At 35.5% G+C, this 22,592-nt stretch overlaps 3 protein-coding genes across 10 annotated transcripts; 1 reads left to right on the top strand and 2 right to left on the bottom strand.

Moving 5' to 3' along the window:
- Nucleotides 1-6,583: 6,583 nt before the first annotated feature.
- Nucleotides 6,584-10,600, top strand: LOC137749297 (glutamine synthetase cytosolic isozyme). The gene is made up of 9 exons (XM_068489395.2): nucleotides 6,584-7,547; nucleotides 8,232-8,271; nucleotides 8,594-8,697; nucleotides 8,807-8,855; nucleotides 8,985-9,179; nucleotides 9,383-9,511; nucleotides 9,615-9,689; nucleotides 9,774-9,865; nucleotides 9,975-10,600. Exons 1-9 carry the CDS (start codon nucleotides 7,474-7,476, stop codon nucleotides 10,285-10,287), a joined length of 1,071 nt encoding a protein of 356 aa, XP_068345496.2. The 5' UTR covers nucleotides 6,584-7,473; the 3' UTR covers nucleotides 10,288-10,600.
- Nucleotides 10,601-11,708: 1,108 nt separating this feature from the next.
- Nucleotides 11,709-12,606, bottom strand: LOC137749299 (uncharacterized). Its single transcript, XM_068489397.2, has one exon. It carries the CDS (start codon nucleotides 12,604-12,606, stop codon nucleotides 11,914-11,916), a length of 693 nt encoding a protein of 230 aa, XP_068345498.2. The 3' UTR covers nucleotides 11,709-11,913.
- Nucleotides 12,464-22,562, bottom strand: LOC137749300 (Tetratricopeptide repeat (TPR)-like superfamily protein). 8 transcript variants are annotated; one of them, XM_088689055.1, is made up of 19 exons: nucleotides 22,341-22,562; nucleotides 22,147-22,245; nucleotides 21,185-21,369; nucleotides 20,974-21,078; nucleotides 20,650-20,750; nucleotides 19,316-19,394; nucleotides 18,981-18,992; nucleotides 18,829-18,894; nucleotides 18,309-18,377; nucleotides 18,171-18,227; nucleotides 17,622-17,699; nucleotides 17,323-17,420; nucleotides 17,197-17,242; nucleotides 16,255-16,382; nucleotides 15,429-15,522; nucleotides 15,162-15,224; nucleotides 14,988-15,056; nucleotides 13,958-14,201; nucleotides 12,464-12,600 (listed from the first exon to the last, which is right to left on the bottom strand). In XM_088689055.1, exons 1-18 carry the CDS (start codon nucleotides 22,447-22,449, stop codon nucleotides 14,001-14,003), a joined length of 1,659 nt encoding a protein of 552 aa, XP_088545181.1. In that variant the 5' UTR covers nucleotides 22,450-22,562; the 3' UTR covers nucleotides 12,464-12,600; nucleotides 13,958-14,000. The 8 variants fall into 8 exon arrangements, with proteins under 8 accessions (XP_088545181.1, XP_068345499.2, XP_088545184.1 ...); XM_068489398.2 differs by lacking the exon at nucleotides 12,464-12,600 and adding an exon at nucleotides 13,167-13,517; XM_088689058.1 differs by lacking the exon at nucleotides 12,464-12,600 and adding an exon at nucleotides 13,167-13,733 and having other exon boundaries at nucleotides 14,988-15,053.
- Between the last annotated feature and the right edge of the window lie 30 nt (nucleotides 22,563-22,592).

Here is a 22,592-nt window from a genome sequence, read left to right as displayed (position 1 = left end):
GGTAATACGGTCTAGTACACTAAGTTCAAAAATATAATTAGTTTAATTTTTTTTTTTAAATGTCTAATCATTTGTATATTATTCTTGTTGTATCGAACTGTGTTCTCAACATATTCAAAAATATGTCAATTGATGTATGGGGACGATCTACTTTGACAAATATGCCATTTTATTCTATTCAATTTTAACTTTAACTGAGAATTCCAATTTCCACCAGTGACCGCTGACCAAACGAAAGTAATGGGATAGCAAATTTCTGCAATTTTTCAGTCTTGAACTTGAGCCTCTTCTTCTGAAGCCAAAAATGTCAATTAAATCATACAACAAAGACAAACCACAAAGACCTAGACTTTTACAGGTTGGATGTTCAAGAGGATTTGGCAAACCTACTCCCTCAACCCATATCATGAAAAAGCATTTTTACCTATTTAGCAGGATTTATTTTTCCTTCCAATGAATGCAACATCACTAGAAGAAAGAAGAAAATGCAATATTTGAAATGTATTTTTCAACATAAACGGCAAAATTAAAAACAAAGACTTTCATTTCAAGAAAATTTCTCATGGTGTACTTTAATTTTTTTTAAATGAAGTATTTAAATTGTGTTAGAGAAATATGTTGGCTACGAATTTGTCATTCACGATATTTAAATTCAAGAGCTCTTACTTACAAGAAAGAAACATATAACTATATCGTTGTATTAAGTGACATACCAAACTTAAAATGTAGTGATTTTATTTCGTGCATTGATTTTGTATTGATTTATTCGGTCGTAAAGATGAAAGAAAACAAAAATAAGATGAAAAGAACGCAAAAATCAGTTTCAAAAATTAATTCCTTTGACAAAGTAAAATAAAAAAACAAAATCCTTGCAATCAATTCAAATTCATTAATGGGTCGATGGACAATGATGGGGGCGGCATGGGTGAAATTATTTTTTGGAAGGGTTGACCCGTCTTTTTCTTAGTATTTACAATGAGAGATTTGATTTTAGGACCTCTCGTAGTATTAAAAAACAGAATGACTTACACGGTACATGCATGTTGTTAGGATTATGTTTTATGTCAATAAAATAAAGATATGTGTAAATTTTTATTGAAATCTATATGTTTTATTGGCATGAGACGCTATGCGATCTTGTGCTCGTGCTATGCAAGTTTTTCTCTTTAAAAATAGAAGCATATCAATATCAAATTAGGTTGCTCATTTTATAATTCAGCTGAACTCCCTTCTTACTTTAGTGTAAAAACAAATCATTGTACTAAGGGAAAAAAAAAAAAAAAAAAAAAAAGGACAGAAGCATTACAATGTGAATCCATCATGTGGTTGGATTTGTAGAGCCAGTCAACAAGAAAGTGTCACATTTGTACCAATTGCATTGGATTAACCATAAAGTAAGGCAGTGTTTGTGTGATTTGAGAAAGTGTGGGGCACGGGGGAAAGAATATTTAAAGGGATGTTTTAACGAAAAGTCTGCGGTACTGTTCATTTTAACGAAAAATCATATTTTTACACTAAAAAGTTAATCCTGGTACTATTCACTTTACTCTTTATTTTGTCTTTATTATTAAAACTCAAAATTTTCAAACCATTTTCATTAGTTTTCCTATATTTAAACCCGTGACTTTGTTAGTCGAAAATTAAAATCGTAATCTACTAGATGAGGCTCTTTTAGATTAACTTCTTGCTCATTTCTCTGTCTCATTGTATCTACCACTTCACAATCTAGGTAAAAAACTGTGAAACAATAATAGCTTATGTTTAGTTAGTATCAAAATTCTAAAAAACGCTAGATGTTAATTGGGTTGTGGGTTAGGACTTAGCGTCTGAGCGGTTAGGCAGGTCCTAGGCGGACTAGGTGGGCGCCTAGGTGGATTAGGCAGATTTAATAAAATCTATTATATTTTGTGTAAATAAGTATCTGTTTATACTTAAAATATATATAATTTCATCATAAACTACAAAATAAGATGACATATATATTATGAAGTATTGGAACATAATGAAAACATGGGGAACAAACATATCATTTGTGTTCATTTAAGTGTTCAACAAGTCTCTTACAATTTATTAAAAAATAAAATTCAAAATGAAAGTTATCTATTTTTTGTCTAAGTGAGTTGCAACCTAGGTATGTGTCTAGGCGGGTTAGGCGGATGCCTAGGCGGTCTAGGCGAGCCGCCTAGTCATCCGCGCCTCAGAAGGCTTAGGCGTCATTTCTTAATTTTCAAACGTTTAGGCATTAATCAGGACAGTGACCAACTGCCTAGCGCCTAGGCAGGGCCTAGGCAACTCTAGCAGGGATTTTTAGAATAGTGGCTAGTATGCAAATTTCTCTCTCCCTGCTAAATCTAGCGAGCAAATGTTTACTATGTTATGTACTGAGCCATATAGCTAGCTTTATAGAATTGAAATTAAGTGAATTTCCCGTTAATATGGCCACATAACCTCCTTTAACAAGGTTGTTGGAGATGCTTTAATCCGATTGACGAAACTATTATCCAACAGTGCGCACGTATGTGTTAGGTTTGTAGAATACAGTGAATACTACTTACTACCTTAGCATAGAATCAATTAACAAATTAGACATTGACAATAATGATACATTATTATATGTATTTTTTTAACAAGTTTATTATATGTATTTTGGACTGTATTTTTTTAACAAGTTTATTATATGTATTTTGGACTTTCTCATCCAGAGAAAGTCAGATACAAAAACACATAGTATAAATAAAATACATAAATAAAATTTAGATGCACATGGTTTATAAATTATTTCTTTTTTGTGTTTTTTATTTTATTTTATTTTCAATTTTTTTATTTTGTGGAAGTTTGATTTTATACCAATGTCCCTTTCTTTTAACAATTGATTATCTAATCTACTAACACTATCGGCTACTCAAGTCTAGCAAATTTCTTGCATGAACCGTTAGCCCGTCACGAAATATTAAAAAAAAAAACAAGTTCCAGGTCAATTCATTAACGAGTGAGATTGTTATTGAGTTGCGCCGTTAAGAACCTGATAAGACATGAAATGACAAAGCCCATTAATGAATCATGTCGTTATCGGATCATTTGCTAAGAGCCCATTAAGATAATGAATTTGACACGACACGACCCGTTATGATAATGAGTATGACACAAAAATAACACGAACACGACAAACACGATCCGTATACCAATTCTACGATAACTCACAACTTTCCTTCACCCTTTCTATAAGATGTTTTAATCAAAGAAAATAAACTTGTTTTTTCTATCTTTAATTAAGAATTTAAAGAAAGTGCGGTGGGGCAAGGAAGGGGAGTTTAAACCTATGACCTTATGTGTTGAAATGTGATTTTGAACCTTATGAGTTGAAACATAAAGCCCTAATTAGCCAAGACTCTTTTAGATTCACTTTTCCGTTTCTCTGTTTTATCATATCTACCACCCTACAATCTAGGCAGAGAACTGCGTCACGATTATAGTTATATTTAGCTAGCCTACAAATTTCTCTCTCCTCCTCGCCAAATCTAGCGAGCGAATGTTCACAATGTTGAAGTAGCGAGTCATATACCTAGCTTGCTAGAATTGAAATTTTGTAAATTTTCCATTAACATGGACACATAACCTCCTTTAACGAGGTTGTTAGAAATGCTCTAATCACCAAGACTATCTATCCATCGCCTTGGAAAATACCTTTAGCTGTGTAGTTTTCTTATAGTTGAGGAGTGCGCACTTATGTGTTAGGTGTGTCGAATGCTACCTACTACCTTAGTATATAATCAATTAACAAATTAGACATTGACAATAATGATGCCTTATTATATGTATTTTGGGCTCCCTCAGGAAGATGAAGTCAGGTTACAAAAACATATGGTATAATAAATAAATAACATATGATATGTGCATCCAAATTTTATTTTATTTTATATTTTTTGTTTACAATTGTTTTCACCTTGGTGCACGTTTAATTTATATCGATTTTCTTTTCTCTTACCAGTTGATTATCTAACTTACTATGCTATTGGCTACTCAGGTCTGTCAAATTTTTTACAGGACATGTTAGCATGTCAAGAAATAACACAAAAATAACAAGTTTTGGGTAATCGATTAACGAATCGGGTCGTTATCATGTCATCCGTTAAGAACCTGATAATAACGGGTATTACACAAAAACGACACAGATAAAACTTGTTTGTCAGGTCTAAACATTAAGTATGACAATTTATTGCATGATCCGTTAACTCGACACGAACTAACAGGGTCTGTTAACGAATCAAATCACTTACACGACACGACCCGTTGCGATAATAACTATGACACAACACACAAACACATCAAATACAACCCATTTGCTAGTTCTACGACCACTCAAAACCTTCCTTCACCCCTTCTAATAGATATTGAATCAAAGAAAAGAAACTCGTTTATCTATATTTAATGGGTAATGCTAGGGAAATAAAATTTATAGGCTAATTTTTTTAACTAAGCCACTTAATACTATGATCTAGTGGTATTCATCTTTATTTGTAAGTGCGAGATCTTAAGTTCGATTTTGCCGCAGGTGAATGAACCATATTATTGTTAGCCCATTGTGCGGCTAAGTTCACTCTTTTTCTCTTAGTATAAATAATATCGTTTGTTAAAAAAATTAAAAATGAAAGTTAAAGGACATGTAAGTCGACGATTGATTTATTACTTAATGTTAATAAATATACTCATTTCTATTGATGACACATCATTTAGTTTGTAAATTTTATTTACAAATTTAATATCTTTAATATTATCCATATTTAATTAAGAATTTAAAGAAAAAAAAAGGAAGGAAAGAAAGTAGTAAAAGCCAAGCAGGCGCGTGAATTAATTAAGAAAATCTTATCATGAATCACAAAGTCACAAAGCACACGGATCTGATAGGGAGCTCCAGTGTGGACGTGGGCCCCAGCCCCCAGGCCCTGACAGTGAACCCAATTTGCGTCGTGGGCCACTTACAACATCAACGACACGTGTCGGTGACATTGCTGCTCTCTCTCGTCCTTTGCCGTACAAAAATCAATTTACATAAAGGCTCTTTATGCAATTTGGTAGGAAGGGAAGGAATTGGTTGGAAGGAGTAGATTATTATGCTTACGTCTTGTTTTAATAATACAATCTCGTGGAAAATAAATTTAATACAGAATATCACGTGATTGGATCAGAATGATACGGTAATGGTGTACTTTGCCATTTAAGTTACTCTATGGCAAGAGAATCTCTTCAAATAGCGCAAGAGAATCTCTTCAAAAGCGAAAGAGAAAAAATTTACATGGAATATTTTATCTCACTTTGGTTTAATAATGCATTATCATTTGTAAAATTCTTTTTATGTTTCAGTGCGTTATTGTATCAAAAAGCCATGATAACGGTAAACTTGATGCTTGTAGATTGCTCTCGTCAAACTTAAGAAAATCATATAGTTATCTTCAAAGTTGTTGATAATTTTTTATTTATTCTTCACATGTCATATTTTACTAAGGAATAAAATAATCTAATACGCAATTATCTCACTTTTAGAGTTTTAGACACAACCCCTACTTCTTAGGCTTTTCTATCGGCTAATCAACCGAGAAAGAGGTGCCATTTCTTTTATAGTTCAATATGAGTGGCCACCACCACAAATTTTGCTTTCTTGCCTAATTATTGGCTTTATCTTCCATTGTTTTTCTTCTTTTGCACTTGAGAGACTACCATTCTTTGAAACTTTATTTACTTGTTTTTAGTGTTAAAATTGATTTGCTCCACCATCATCGCCGCCACTACCATCGCCATTACTTCTTTAACAGCACATTTCCATGCACATCATCCCAACTCCACAATTGTAGATATTGTCATGAACCGGCCATCACCATTGTCGTTGTCATTACCATGATCTTCGTTTGACCATGACAACAACAATTTGCTGTTATTATTCCTCTTCCACCATCACCTCCACGTCCACCACCGCGTCACTACTATCAACTCTACTACTACCACATTCCAATGGCCATTGCAACCACTCTCATTGACATACGGCTGCCACCACACACTATCACCACTGTGGAGTCTAAAATAATCCCAAAAGGTGACACATGGACTTTTACTCAGATACTCCTACGCGCAGCTCACATCCTTGAAGGTCCTAGTAGGTGAATATGACTGCCCACTGCCCACTGCTCACCTGCCCTTGGTAAGGACTTAAAGATAAGGATTAATTACCCAAATCCTATATTTAATACATTCCCATTTGAAGATTAACTTCAATCAAGTAAGTAATCCTAATTTAAATAAATAAGGGATAATTATACCATCATCTCAAGATATTGTTTCCTATTTAATATCTTGGGAATATTTAGAGAATACCTCTCCATTAAACACTATGGTCGGCCCTATCCCTATAAATACCCCATATTCTACCAAATTTCCAGAGCTTTTGCAACCCTAAAAAGGCCCTAAACACTTTACTCTCTTAGAGAAACTAACTTAGGCATCGAACATCTGTTGACCTAACCCCCCCCCCCCCCCCCACACAACTGCATGAGGCTTTAGTCTTTAATCAAATGTGTTAATTGTTTTGCAGGTGCATTTTCATCAAGACTGAAGACGGCGAAAATTTGCATCAACAACCACTACTAGCACATTTGCTAATTCAATATCTCATTATATATATTAATAACTCTAGATAAACATACACATTTTTTTATTATATATTATTCGAGATACACATTGAATTATGTATTTAGATTTGATTGTACTTTAAATTAGCCAAAAAAAAAAAAAAAAAATTCACAAATTATAAAAAAACATATTTCATCATTTTAGAATTTCTTATTAACCTTAAATTTTTTCATCTACGTCCACTGTTAGAGTTCATTTTTCGGTTATGACAGCCTCAAATTTTTTTATTCAACTTTTTCTCAATTATTATGATACAACGGTCCATTGCACAACGAGTGAAAGGAATCAATTGGTTTTTTGTAATACGTTTTTTCTAAAACAAAATTTTTTCTCTCCTTTATATTCTCACGAGGCTAAAAAGAAAAGAAAAAATAGGTATTATATTACAAATACAAACAAATTAGGTTTTCCAAAAGGATCAGGCAAATCATTTTCACCTCCAATAAGACCGAAAGAAGAGTTACCAGGTGAACATTTGTCCATATATCTCGAGCAACGTGGGCCCCTCTGATTTGATTCTCCTCACTCACCAACTTTATCAGAATCATAATTTCCTCTGAAACGGCAAAATAGCAAAATAATTATTATTTTCCCGTTTTTATGATATTTAATTTTATTTTTAATAATTTAAGATTTTTTATAAGTTCACAGCCCCGGGAGACTGTACTATAAAAAAAGCACACCCACCCCCTCCCGTTTACGTCTCTGTATACCATCATTCACCGAGAGGATAGAGAGAGAGGGGGGAGAGAGAAAGTCTTCGTTTCCAAGTCTCTGTGTTTCTCTGGAACTATGTCGCTGCTCACAGATCTCATCAACCTTGATCTCTCAGACTCTACTAAGAAGATCATCGCAGAGTACATATGGTCAGCCCCTCATCCTCTTACTCTTCTAATCCTCTGGTTTTCCAGACCTGGAACATGGTATACGTATCTGTGCGTATTTGTACGTATTTTGATGCGTACGCAAATGGGTTTTCTTGTTTTGGTGAATAGGTTAATGGGTTGGCTTTGCTTTTGTGTTTTGATCTTGTGATCGACCGCTTGGGGCTAGTCAAATGCTTATAAAAGTATTTGTCTTTCCTTTTTTTCTGCGTTCTTTAATTTTGTGCTGTTGTCCATTTCCATTAATGGATTCTTTGGAATCCGATGGGGTTCGTTTACTTTGCTTTTTGTTTTAAATTTCTTGCTTTCTACTTGGGATAAATTGACCGACTGTTAATTCATATATATGTATATGTATGTGTATATATACATGTACAATCCCTTAAGGTAATTCCAAAAAAATGGGGATTAGTTGTGTTTTAACGAGCCGAACCGTTATTTTGTTGTCTTAAGATTCATGGATCAGGTATATCTTTTCTGTCGGTGTCACTGTCCTTCTATTTTGGTGATGGATCTTTGCTTGATGATTGGTATTTTCGTTTCTGTTAATCACAACTTAATCATGTTACTAGTTGGGATTTATCTACTTTGATTACTTTGTTTAATAATTTTTAATGATATTTTTAAATCTAATTCCAATGTTATAACTCCGATCTACTGGAACAGGATTGGTGGATCTGGAATGGATATCAGAAGCAAAGCAAGGGTAATTAATTTTCTCCTTCTGTTTGATCTTGTTATCTTGGTACTCGTTTGGGAAGTACTTTTGAAATGACCGAAAGCATAGTGAAAGTATCTTTGTAACCAATCTTTAGTAAAAACGCAATTGAGCACCAGGCACTTCAAGTACTTTTGGAACACAAACTGTTTTCTCTAAAGCGCTTTGAGTTATTTTGCTCTTTCGGTTATTTTAAAAGCAGTCTCAAACTGAGTCTTTGATTGGTTAATTGTTATCTTGATTTGTTAATAATTAATTTGTTGAAATAATAATAATAATAATAATAATATTTGTTTTTGTGTGAATGAAGACTCTGCCAGGACCAGTGAGTGATCCTTCAAAGCTTCCCAAGTGGAATTATGATGGTTCCAGCACAGGTCAAGCTCCTGGAGAAGATAGTGAAGTTATCCTATAGTAAGCTCTTTTGATAATTCTCTTACCATTTTCCTCTTTACAGTTTTATGTTTTATTGTTTCATCGCGGTTATTGGTTTTAATGTCTTCTTTTTAATGAAATGAAACAGCCCTCAAGCCATTTTCAAGGACCCATTCAGGAGAGGCAACAACATTTTGGTGAGTTGTCGATGATCTCGTATCTTAGTTTTCCCCCCTTCATTTCTGTTGAGATATGGCATGCTGTGAGCTATTAATTATTGCGTTGCCTTCAAAATTAACAGTGTTTCTCAATGATGTTCGACTTAGGTGATATGCGATACCTACACGCCCGGTGGAGAACCAATTCCAACCAACAAGAGGGCTGCTGCTGCAAAGATTTTCAGCCATCCTGATGTTGTTGCTGAAGTACCCTGGTATGGAATTGAACAGGAGTACACCTTGTTGCAGAAAGATGTCAAATGGCCCCTTGGGTGGCCCGTTGGTGGCTATCCAGGCCCTCAGGTTATTGAACGAGCTATATTTTCTAAGGATTTAGATTCATTCTGTCATATTTTATGCTCATATGAATTTACATAATGCTTACATGTTGCTCGACTTTGTCATCGTTAACTTCTAAGGATTCTCCGGACGTATATACTTATGTGATGGTAGTTCTACTTTGTTTACACAAACATAACTTGACTATGTTGTTTATTGCTTAACAGGGCCCATACTATTGTGCTGCTGGCGCAGACAAGGCCTTCGGGCGAGACATTGTTGACTCGCACTACAAGGCCTGTCTCTATGCAGGCATTAACATTAGTGGAATAAACGGTGAAGTGATGCCTGGCCAGGTAAAAGAATCAAACATATATTTTCTTGACCTTTCTTCTATGTCCTTTTTCTTCTTCTGCCCAAATGTTAAAAAGTATTTCGGAATATAATCATATAATGCAGTGGGAGTTTCAAGTTGGCCCTTCTGTCGGCATATCAGCTGGAGATGAACTGTGGGCAGCTCGTTATATTCTGGAGGTAACTTAGCATGCTTGTTGTATAATAAATTGCTGGTATTATTCTACGGTGTTGGTCAATGAAGTTTTGTTTCAATGCTAACAGAGGATCACTGAGATTGCTGGGGTGGTTCTGTCTTTTGATCCCAAGCCAATCCAGGGTGATTGGAACGGGGCTGGTGCTCACACAAACTACAGGTATAATGCCACTTATTAGTTGTTAAGGATTTGTGTCTGTTGATCAAACTATGTCATGGTTAGCATTGTTTTCCTATTTGATGACGTTTGTAATGTGCTATGGTTTCAGCACCAAGTCCATGAGAGAAGATGGAGGCTATGAAATTATCAAGAAGGCAATTGACAAGTTGGGACTCAGGCACAAGGAGCACATTGCTGCCTATGGAGAAGGCAATGAACGCCGTTTGACAGGAAAGCATGAAACTGCCGATATCAACACATTTAAATGGGGTGTTGCCAACCGCGGTGCTTCTATTCGTGTTGGTAGAGACACAGAACAAGCTGGCAAGGGCTATTTCGAGGACAGGAGGCCTGCGTCGAACATGGATCCATATATTGTCACTTCTATGATTGCAGAAACCACCATTCTGTTGAAGCCATGAACACACACCGCTACACCTACACCCGTGCAGTTCCAAGTCTTGTGACAACAACACCGTCTTTCATTGAGGCTGGAAATGTGTTTTACCAGGTCCATTTAAAAGATCCTTGTGTGTCCTTAGCTACAAACTAGAATTAGCATTGTCCTTTAAATTGTATTGCGTTGCTATTTTCCCTATTAAAAGTGCCAAGATGTGGTTAATTGCTCCAATGCCTCATCATTCTACCCCTTGTGTTGAATAAGTGTCATTTATGAACAATATTTTTCAAAGGGTTGGTTGGTTTTAATGACATTTACTTGTAATTCTTGACAAATGCAAGCCTCATCTTTTATTCTGTTCTTGTATTATTAAGTATTCGACTATGCAACTTGGCAGAAAGGTGTTGAGCCCTTGCATAAAGACGTGAGTTCAAGTTCCGTCGATAATTAATTTAACATCTAATTTAGTAAAATCTATTGTTTTAACCAAAAAAAAAAAAAAAAAAAAAAAAAAAAAAAAAAAACAACTATGTGACTAGGTGCCCTATTAGCAATAGATGACCTTGGAAAAACAAGTGAGGGTATTTTCGAAAAGGGAAATGATAACTGCACTTTCCTCTTTAATCTTGTCCTTTTTTCCTCCTACACGATTCTGTTTAATCTTGTATACTATTTCCATCGCAAAATTAATCTATCGAGTAATGTTTCAAGAATGTTTAGTTAGCATCATTTGACATGCCTCACTAGAATTTTGGATTAGCTATTTGACACAAACACAAAGAGAAAGTCACAAACGTTATTCACTTTCACAAATTGCCACCCCTAAATGTCAATCTTGTACGTTCTTGTACGTTAAATGGAAACTTCATACGCATACTTTTCCCAAACTTCTTACAAAATAAAGCGGTGATGGAACTTTACACCTCCGTTCATTTATTTTCTCAAAACTTAAAAGAACGTAATTTCTTTTTCGTCCTGGAAGTATATAGATCTGAACAGTTTATCTCTAGGTCAAGAATCACCACAACAAATTAGAAATCATTTAACCACTTAATTACTATTTATCATAGTCATTTCATTTTTATTGGTCATTCTATCTACAGAGTTTCGATGATAAAAAAAGTTTCGATTTAGGGGGCCAGATATTCATACCCACACGTTTGACTTTACTCGAGGTATATAACCCAAAATCTTTCGTAGATTGTTTCACACGTGCTCAAAAACTTGTGACAACAGTTTATAGCTTAACTATCTTAGTCTCTCCTAGCTGCGAGAGTCTACGATTGACGAGCTTTCAGCTCGGATTCGGTCTCCAACTGCAGCTAGTTAATCATTTATTTTTTGGACCAAATCCGAGCAAAAAGGTCATCAATCAGAACTCATTTTAAAGACATCAAAACCGATTAACAAAAATTTGAAAAGATGATAGACACTTTCGAATCGTCATCTTCTTAATCTCTTTCTTTTAATGACAAATCCTTACAATTTTCGGAAACCCGTTGTCTCTGTATTTTATTGACAACAGAGTAAAATAAAATGATCATATACACAATAATAACGTGCATTGAAGGAACGCAGTTGTGGTATAGCTGTAGATAGTGACACAGCCAACGACCAGACCCATCAAAACTTAATATATTCCAACCGATCACAAGGCCTCCGTGGCCGAAGGTTCGCCGCGCGCCTTAACCACCGGTCCACCGGTACGTACATATACACCCTTTTCCGGCCGCTGACGACGAACCACGAAAGCTTGTGTGTTTACAACATCTTCACTTCTGGCACATATCGCCGCATGCCTATGCCAAAACCCTCCTCTAACGTTCTTGTTCTTTTTCTTCCTCCCGTTCGTGTTACCATCCACGAGCGGCACACGTTCTTGTTGACGAACGTCTTCGGGGACGCGTAGCTTCAGTGGTAAAGAGCATTTATCTCTGTATTCGAGGTGAGAGTCCGAACCTCTCCCGCCCTCTTTCATGTTCTTTATACCAAGAACGTCTCCAACTAGAAAACCCTTACGAAGTTTGCCTCTGTCACCACTAAATTCAATAAGTTGATCCAATTTCCGGGATATACTTTCAATTTCATATGTATCAAGAAGCGGGTTACTAGATGCAGCAACACTTTCTTTACTGCTAATATTGGCTATATCTTTCATAGCTTCTAGCTTGTACCTGGACGGTTTATAAGGAGCGTGACAAGTCCTTGTTAAATCGAATTCCGGCATGATCGACTTGCCGTCGGAACCCGAACCGTGCTCGAACCATGCCCATGCAGCTGCCTTTACTACTGCCGATTTATCAATGTCGTTGAAGCCTCCCCTCGGCTTTCTTCTCTGCATGATGAATTTATAATACTGAGTTCTTAAAACTTTATGGAGTTGATTACAATAGTTGGGGAAAATAAGGATGTTCAAATAAATTAATAGCAAAGAAAATTAATGGGGGTTTTGGAATTTGTGGGAAAATGAAGTTCCACGTTGCGAAGAAAGAAAATTTGGTTTTTGTTGTTAACTTTTTATATACTTGTCTCCATCATTTATCCCCCTAAAATAAATGTTATCCGATTTCTCGTGGAAGGACAACTTATATGGGACAGTACACTGCCACGTGATGTCTTGTCTAATACAACATGAACATGACGATAAAAAATATAAACGTGTTTTTATTTCATTGGTACAGGACGTCACTATCATATATTATCCTCTCATGGGAGTGTTTGCATCTTTGATTGCAATTTGGTCTTGCAGCATTGTCAGAATTGAATAAGAACATTCAATGGAAATGAGCATTTGGGTCCCCTGGAAAGTTTAACAATGGAACATAGTGAAATTAAAATAGACTTAAGCAACACAGCTTATGCAATCCGAAACTATTGCAAGTCTAAAGGCCCTAATTGTTCAATCCGAAACTATTTGTCAATTTAATTGTCACAATGCAATTTCAATGCTTCATAGAACAAAGTGTTCATTAATTTCTTTGAAGTTAGTTAAATGCCTCAAACATTTTTTAGTTGGCTAATATTTTGCGAAAATGATCTATGAACTGCAACTTAAAAAATAGACGGTTCAACCATCTTCCGATCTTGACACGTACAAAGTCGAGGACTTTAGTACTCTCGAATCGCCCCTATTGCCATGAAAACTGACGACAATACTGAGAATCCACCATGATTTGGGAAGCAATGCTTTTTCTCGCACCCCACCATTTCTGAGAATCCACCGTGATTTAGTGCTGCTAATTACAAGGGTGCCTGGACAATTACACCTGAAGTTGAGTTTCCAACTTCGAAAACATTATCGTTTTGGGTTACACATAGGAGATTAACTTAAGTGTCTTCCCATTCAAAGCTGGCACAATTTCGCCGCTGTAAGTTATGTGAACAGTATAAATCTGCTTGGGGGGGGGGGGGGTTCGGGGGGTGACGACAAGTTTGAGAGTAGAGGTAATTCTAGCCAAAGATTTGTGTCTACGATCGAAAAGAATGACATAAATCAAGGATGTCCAAAATGTCTGTTATACTGTTGTAATCAAAAGTTACAATCTGTTGATGTAATTATCATAACAAATGTTGGCGGGTCAATTTGGGGAAGTGACCCGCCAACGTTTGCTATGAGCGTTTTTTTAAGCAATGTCCTAAATCAGATTCATTGGTAGATAGAAGCAATGACAAGAATAAATATTTATTTTTACCTGTAACTGCTTCTGCAACAACAATCGACGATTGACAGCTGCCTTAGATTTTACGTTTCCTAGACAGGGAGAGTTCAAGTTCAAGACGCTTGATTTCATCTCCCAGATCTTGCAAATTGACTCTTGTAGATAGCTGTGACGTTTGGGTACTGCTACCACCATTTAAGCTTATAAGATGCTTCAAACATTTAAGATACTCTGCCTTTACTTCAGGTAACTCAGCAATTGACTTCTCAGCTACAAACTACAAATGGATAAGGAGAAACAAATCAAAATGCAAACACAACTATAAGAAGGCACAACGAACATCCAAAAATTGAAGGCTCAGATGTTAATCGTGAAACAATATCACACTGGTCTTCTATTGAACATGTGAACAGATTGAGCACAATTTTCAAAAGGTGAACCGCATAAAGTTTACCACGGACTTCCCCAAGTATATTCGATAAGTAGGTCCCCTATTATTTGAGTCTTAGATTTTCTTGTTTTACCAAGGGCCTGTTTGGGAGTGTGGAAATCACTTTTAATGATTTTATGGAGAAGCACATGGGAGGTGTGTCTCCCAAAAGTGATTCTGGCCCTCTCAAAATCGCCCTAAATATACCAAGCTAAGAATAAAATGAAGTATGAACACTGTCCCTTAAAGGTAACTCCTGAAAAGTTAAATAATTGGACTGATTTATATAGTAGAACTAAGCTCAGAGACAATGTCAGCCTGTAGGTAGTGAACCGGAACAAGAATATCAAATACTTTAGCAATATTTTCACGTAATGTAAGCTATGGACATTTCTTCAGGCCCTACGACAACTTAAGCAACACAGCTTATACAGTATACAAGTTTGCAGATGTAAAGTCTGATGAAAAATCAATTAGCTTCATTGCTCTCCAATATTTAATCAAAATAAAAAACATACAAAAAGAATTACTCCTAAGAGCATTCGCAACCATTTATTTAAAATAACCACCTAGAAGGGGGAGAAAACCATAAAAATGAGCGAGAGCAATTAAGTTGTGAATACAAAAAGGTACCTGTTTGTAAGCAGAGATGCATCTAAATAGTGCATCCTCAGCTTTGATGTTAGGTGAACACTCATCCTGCTACATTTTACAAGAATAGTAATAGGTCAGCCAGTTTGAATTGACAGTACATGAGAAATCACACTTTTCTTTATAGTAGTAGGTCAACCAGAAAAATTACTAAACCTTTGATTCCTGTAATTCTTGCTTAGCGATCGCCACAAGGCTAAGAGCGTCAAATGCTTGCAACTGTAAGTACATACATCCATCAAACCCAAAGTGGAAAATGTGTATATAAGCAATGCATGTGCCTTAACTTTAAAGTACAGAACTAGATATTTGCAGTCACAAATCCCCGCATAAAACTAAAAAGACCCGGATGTGAGAAGAGAGAGACAGGAAGAGAATTATACAGCAGAGAGGTAAATATTTGTTGCAAAGAAGAAAACTGACCATTAAGACCAACGGCACACGACAACTCCTTCCAATATCACTTTTCATCTTTCTATTCTTCTTGATTGATTTATCCAAAGAACACCGTGCTATCCTATTACAGAAAAATGAAAGTTGTAAAAATTTACACAGATGAAGTCTAATCCCAATCCTAACCATTCATGATACATTCTTAGTTTTTTTTTTTTTTTTGGGTAAAGAAAGCTGATTTCTCATAAATAATAACTAGTTTATGATACATTCTTAGTTTTTGGTTACAATAAAGGGAATTAGACCTTGGACCAATCCTAATCCTAGCCCATTACGGCACCCTCCCTCACCACTTGGGCTAACCCCAGGGGCTTTCTATCATATGTTATTAACTGAATCAAAAAGTGAAACACACAACATACGAAGTATAGAAGTTATAAGTACCAATCAATGTCTCCATACATCTCACAAGGAAACATTCTCTCTCCTTGGCCGAAGCCATAACCATAGACATACCTAATATGAGTTCTTCTTTCTTTCACATTGAGAAAGTCTCATTTATTCTATATTTTCTTTCACGATGATCCCATTTATTGACTTGGTTGATTGCCTAGGGTGTAGAACCACAATTTAAAGCTTATGTTTTAGGTTTTCACTCTTTGATTAGTCATTCACTTAGATCTTGGGCTATTGAAAACCTAAAATTGTAGCTCTAAAGGGGCCATTTTGTACCCTAAATAATCAACCATGTCAATCAATGGGAACAAAATTTAATAAAATTTCTCCGAACACCCATACTTTCATTTGTATAGTTACAAATTCTTTTGCGTAAAATTTATGACAAAATGAAACAAACCTTATGGATTCATTTAAATTATCTCTGGCCTTGTCAAGCTCAGCAATTGCTTTAGAAGTGTCCATCTTCTTTAGTTGGTTGGAATTGAGCATTGCCACTCTAGCAATGTGAAGCATATTTGCACCAATCTGGCCATTGACATAAAAAAAAAAAATAATAATAATAATTAAAAAAAAAAAAAATTCAGGCCTAATCCAAAGTGCATGCTAACTTTTCCTTTAAGTGAATTATTGCAGCCATACTATTCTTTTTCACTTGGAATTCAAATTCCATACAACTTCCTACTCAAATACTGTTAATTTGTTTCCACGAGCATAAGTAATTCTTATTTCTTCTTCATTTAGGCAGCGTCTTTTGGTATTGCACAAGATTAGTGATGCCAAGAAATGCTACTTTCATTTACATCAAATCCAATATCGAATAGGTATTAGTTGATGAAGAGGACGAAACACTGTATATTATGTTGATCAGTTGGTAAGCTTTCAGCTGATAAAATGTCAGGGTTTTGTGGGGAAAGAAGATGAACGATTGGGAAGATGAATTTGTGTTGAGAAAATATTAGGGTTTGTGGGGTGTAGATAGAAATATTATTTTAAGTTTCCATAATATATCCTCCTTTGTCTTTTCACACAATTAATTATTTAAAGTTAATTGTTGCACATGTCTATGTTGTACATTATTGATTTTTGCCAATATATTTCTTGTTATAATGAAATAAGACGAAGTATAGGTGAATGCTCTCAAGAATCAGAACCAATCAAAACAGCATTTCCATGTATTCATAATGAAATGAGACGAAGTGCAGTGAATGCATAACTTATTGCCATGTATTCATAATGAAATATGACGATGTGGAGTGAATGCTATCCAAAATCATAAGCAATCAGAATATATGTCACATTCTTGGGGATATTTATATGAGCTGAATGTGCAAAAGAAAACCTGGATATGATCTTCAGGAAGTAAGGTTTTCCGAGCATCAAGACATCTGCAAGGAAAGTAGTGAAACAAAATTCTCGTAAGTGATGGAATATCACATCATCTGATCTTCAATTACAATGCCATTACCTTTCAAGAAGCTCTTCAGCATCCTTTAAGCTCCCGGCGGATTGTAGGATCAGTGCGAGCCCCTCAGCTGTTATAACTGTTTCCATTGAATTCCATCCCTGCATCACCGGACAGTAACAAATGTTTGTAAATAGAATTTCTCTTCTCCACATAACCAAACATGAAGGTCTACCGAAAACAAGTCAGGAGAAAGCAATTCATTTATGCACGCACCAAACTTCTATAAGAAACTTTATGAACTAAACTAACTTTAGCATATAGTATGAAAAGATACAGATAAAAACAGTTAAATGTCAAACCTTTGTTAATTCCATTATATGTAGAATCTTTCTTTGTACGTTCTCAGCCTCTGCAAAACGATTGGATTTCGTATACATCTAGAGAGAGAAGCAAGAAATTAATTAGACTTAAGGGAAAGATGAAGACATCCAATAACCAAAATGTATCCGAGTGGTACATAGGAGCAGCTGTAAGTTTTTTTAGGCTATCCAACAGTTCCAGAATATAATATATAAAGAAGGGTCTGGTTCTTATATCCAAGAATTTCCAATAAAGTATGTGGATGGACGAACTGGTTATAAAACAAATTTAGAGTCAAGGCCCAAAGCAGCAAGCTTTGATGAGGGGTGCAATTTGAGGTTTATCTTGAGCATTAGTTGAAGAGGAGGGTTCTGTAACATAAAGGATGTAAATGTTAAGCCCTTACACATAAACTTCATCAACTTTCTAAGAGAGATAAGACTTCCTCTCACAATTCAAATTGTCATTTGGTATGTATACCCAATCATCATATATAATTATGTATTGTGAAACAAGAGTCACAGTGGAAACCTGGAAGAAGAGACAACCTGAGCAAGAGATCGCATTCTCTTGACACACACCATTGACTCCCCTAGGCCACCATCCTATATAGTCAAATAACAAATGAGTGTTACAATAGTAAATGTCAATGTCAAACAGTGAAAAAAAATGTACAAGCTGTTGACCTCAAGTATTCTGATTGAATCCTGAATAAGGGCCTCAGAATCCTTTTCTTTTCCTTGGAGGTGTAGCACCTGCAGTAAAACAGAAATCTAGTTAAATAATTTACCGCGAGGGAATATTTGGAAACATTTTTCTGTACATCTCCAATGAAAAAATGCCCATTCACAAATTGGAAACATTTATGCGGCTTCACTATGTAATTCATAACGGAGTTCTTACTTCTAACATATGACGCAAATTAGAAAAAACGGGGTTTCATACTTCTAAAATATAAAATGAGAATACAGATTTTATGTTTACCCTAATTTGGCTTTCAATTTATCCTGTCTCTGAGTCTCTCTACTCTCTTTCTTCTATCATTTTCCGTCTCTTTCTACCTGTTCTTTGCTTCACTCAATTCTCTTTAATCTGTTTATACAAGAGGACATCTTAATTTGAGTTTATTTTTTATTCTAGACACAAAAAAGAACCAAGAATGTAGAACAAATCAATATATTATCATACAGGGATTTAAAAATCAACCGTTCCAAGATGATACATAGTATCTGCATAATCTGAATGGTTAAGACCCAAAACGCGGCCCTTAATCTGAACAAGGTGATCATAATGTTGGAGTTAGCAGCATAAATAGTTACATTACTACATGCACAAGTAAAAGCAGCCTGGTGTAATACCTTCAAAGCACGCTGTCCAAATGTATTGTCAATCAGGGAGCAAGGTGAAAAATAAAAAAACAAAGGTCAGCAAATGTTAAAGGACAAGTTCACTAAATTAATGCAAACATTATCCATGCCTTGCTTAAAAAAGGATGCTGATGGTATACTGGAAGGAGATGCAGGGGATTTAATAGAGAAACATTTACTTAATGACCTTTATAAAAATGAAAATAGAGACTCAAAATACCATAAAAAACAAACTTAAAATAAAAGGATAGCAAAGACCACATAGGCACTGTTGTTGAACCTATAGTCATAACAACAAAACATGGACTAAAAATAAAACTTCCCACCTCATAGCAAGTGCGAGCTTCTTCAAGCTTCCGTTGGGCAATATAGAACTGGCCAAGGTTGTGAAAGGCAACCCCAACTCTGTGGACAGGAATCTTGCATGAGCAATTAGTGACTCAACACAGAGATCATGATTGTACATTCATTTTTGTTTTGGTTTTGTATTTTCATTTGAGGACATAAAAGGAAAAATGAAAGCATAGTGAGAAAAGGGATGATATAATCATATAAGTGATAGCGGGTGAAGAAAATATATATGGGATGTAATATTTCTCTTTCTTCCTCTCATTTCTTTCCCTCATTTCTTTCCGTATACTTATTTAAAAATGAGAGGGTAAGAGTTGAAAACCAGAAACAAAAATGTAACTAAATACTAAATAGGCTACTAGTTATTTGGCTAATAAAACAAGAAACCTGTGTTTTTCAAAGTTTACTTAATGTTGACAAATTTGCATAATTAAGAAGCAATTAAAAAGAAAGAGAAAACAAACTATATGCTACACACTCAAGCATGAAAGATGCTTATGTCAGTTCCAAATTCCACAAAACTATGTAATATAGCACCCTACAATACACATACGTTACTCTTTTTCTCCTTTCTGAAAAGCAATAAGTTTATTAAATGGTGCATTGCATTAAGGCTTCTCCAATATGCAGAAAATATACATGAGAAACCAGAAAATCTAATAAACAGAAAAACAGACCCTTAAAAAAAATGAAGAGAAAAATTCATCGAGACCACCCAATGATAAAGAACAAAGCAGCCAATTCGGACATCAGCTTCCAACCTGAGCTTTCGTTATCATTTTTTGGTGGGAAGTTTTTCTATCTTTGAAAATCCTTGTTTTTCCAAATACAACAGAGGCATAAGGGAAATGGTCTTCCAATTTCCCAATTTCAGTGTTTGCTAGAACAACCACTTGTGACAAAGTAAATCTAAGACTGCCTTAGGCAAAAATTAATTGTCCCAAGTGATTGAAAGGTGTGCCATAGATCCTTGCAACTAAACAGTGGAGGAATAGATGTTCCACTGATTTCTCACTGCATTTACACACACAACACCAATGTGCAATCAAAGTCCCTCATTCCCACTCAAAGCACCAAAAAGCCCATTAAAGAAGACATAATCACAAATGAAAATAATTAAACACAACCATCATATGCTACTAAGCTATAGAAATGTAACTTATTATTCCTTATTCCATTCAAATTAAGTTATACATGCTAATGAAGAGAGAAAGCCCGCCGGAGAAAAAAGTCTTTCCCTTCCCGTCCCGGTCATATTCCAAATGTGTAAGCATTTGCTACTATAGTCTGCATAATAACCATAATGTACCTTATATCTTCAGGACCAAATGATTCCTCCAGTATGCTGATAGCTTCCAAGTACAAAGGCTCTGCTTTATTATATGCCTTATTAACCCTATAGAGCTCTGCCTGAAACAATAACAATAGAAAACTGCAATTACTCATCAAAGAATCCCAAAGAGAAAACCATAACACTATGCAATACGTCCATGAAAGATGCAACCATCTTACTCCACAGTTTCTTTGATGGTAGAAGTGACAACCAAAATTTAAATTACTCTACGAATTAACAATTCAGCTTTTGGGTGACCTTAAAAAAAAAAAAAAGACTATTGAAGGGTAGTGCACATACTAGATTGTTGCATGCAGATGCAACATGTGGCTCCCTTTCCCCAAAGCCTTCTTTCGCTTCTTGTAAAGCTGAGAGGAAAAGCTTTTCAGCTTCCTCCAACTTTCCCTAGCAAATGGAAACAGTAAAATAAAATAAAATTGGTAAGACCAAAGAACCATCGAATAAATAAAACATAGAAAACAAACGAAGGCACATAGCATATAATCCTTGCCTGAAGGAAAAAATCCCTCCCTTTATCAGTAAAAATTCTCCACTTAGAAGTATGTATATTTGATATCACAGAACCGTCCTCAATCTTGCGCAATCCCACGGCTTCAGTGCCTTCTGTGCCATTATCAGGATCAACTGATTCATCTTTTGCTAAGACAGTGTTGGAATGTATCCCAAGAAAAATAGCTGCAAAGATATAAGATTAGTTATAGATAACATATGTTACATGGTATGTCTTTCTAAATAAACCCTTAATTATACCGAGATACTTCACCACATGACCTTAGATTTCTTGCAAATATTATCTGACTGACTGACAGTATATCAAGTAGCTAAGGGTATAATCGCAGATGTCCTGAAACAAAAAGGACCCTTACTTTAAGCCCTTGGAAATCAAATTTCCCGACATGATCCAACATATATCAGATTTGTATAAAACAGCTAGTACCCCAGGATTATGTGACTGACAATGTACAAACAAACCAACTCAATAACACATCAATGCCTATTGGTTGTGGCCATCTACACGATATTACGTTTACCAGAAACCAAATCCAGAGAAAATTTGGATTATAGATCAGATAAATAATTATTTCGTTAATCAGATTACAAGCAGGCTAAAGCCAGATAAAGCATTAAAAATGGACGTGATAATCTTGGATAAAAGAAGTCCTCCGGAAAAGAAAACTAGAAACCATTTTCCATGAAAAATCCTCTCTTTTTAACTTGGTTGATAAAAGAGGATTTCTTCTATCGGATTTTGCAAAATAACCATGCATATAGACTCATCCCAACTCCAAAATCGCTCACCTCAGCGAGTTCGAATCTCCCTCCGCATAGTTTAGTTTAGATTAAATTAGAATATCACTCGAATAAACAACCCACTCGAAGATCATAACATATCTCATTCATCATTCATCCATTAAAATCCAGATTAAATGGGATGCAAGAGATATCATATACCTGCATTGCCGGATACAAAAAGCCACAGACGAGGGTCCCTGTGGCTATAATTCATCCTCCAACCACAATCCTTAGAACCGTGATCAAATCTGGTACGCCCTGCAAAAACAGCAACAACAAAAATTCACTTTCTTTAATCACAAATGAATCCATTTCTATAGCGATTAACATCACAAGATGGAAAATTTGCTTACTGGCGAGTGGAATAACAGTGGCTGCTCCGCCGAAAGTTGAAGAGGAAGTTTGAGAGGCCAAACGGAAACGCCACTTGATCATGTTAGCTGCTGCTTGTCGCAGAGACATCTTCTTCTTCCTCAATGGGGCTCTTCTGTGGGTTTTACAGTAAAACTTTTACTTGTGCAGCTTTGCAGCTCTTAAACCTTGTTTTTCTATTTGTTTGCAAACTCCTGTCCTTCATTTTCTGACTAATTATATTTTACACCTCT

This window comes from Pyrus communis, chromosome 17, assembly GCF_041283825.1.
Source record: "Pyrus communis isolate YQ-2024b chromosome 17, ASM4128382v1, whole genome shotgun sequence".
NCBI classification, from domain to species: domain Eukaryota; kingdom Viridiplantae; phylum Streptophyta; class Magnoliopsida; order Rosales; family Rosaceae; genus Pyrus; species Pyrus communis.
The sequence above is the reverse complement of the archived record's forward strand: the minus strand, read 5'-3'. Positions and strand labels throughout refer to the sequence as shown.

What these genes read in the sequence shown, in the direction of transcription:
- LOC137749297 (XM_068489395.2), top strand. Translation starts at nt 7,474, where the DNA reads ATGTCGCTGCTCACAGATCTCATCAACCTTGATCTCTCAGACTCTACT. An exon ending in GATAGTGAAGTTATCCTATA is followed by an intron (nt 8,698 to 8,806) that starts GTAAGCTCTTTT and finishes GAAATGAAACAG; the next exon opens with CCCTCAAGCCATTTTCAAGG. An exon ending in CAGCTCGTTATATTCTGGAG is followed by an intron (nt 9,690 to 9,773) that starts GTAACTTAGCAT and finishes CAATGCTAACAG; the next exon opens with AGGATCACTGAGATTGCTGG.
- LOC137749299 (XM_068489397.2), bottom strand. Translation starts at nt 12,606, where the DNA reads ATGCAGAGAAGAAAGCCGAGGGGAGGCTTCAACGACATTGATAAATCG.
- LOC137749300 (XM_088689055.1), bottom strand. Translation starts at nt 22,449, where the DNA reads ATGTCTCTGCGACAAGCAGCAGCTAACATGATCAAGTGGCGTTTCCGT. An exon ending in GGAGGGATTTTTTCCTTCAG is followed by an intron (nt 21,079 to 21,184) that starts GCAAGGATTATA and finishes TCCATTTGCTAG; the next exon opens with GGAAAGTTGGAGGAAGCTGA. An exon ending in TTTGGTCCTGAAGATATAAG is followed by an intron (nt 19,395 to 20,649) that starts GTACATTATGGT and finishes TCCTGTCCACAG; the next exon opens with AGTTGGGGTTGCCTTTCACA.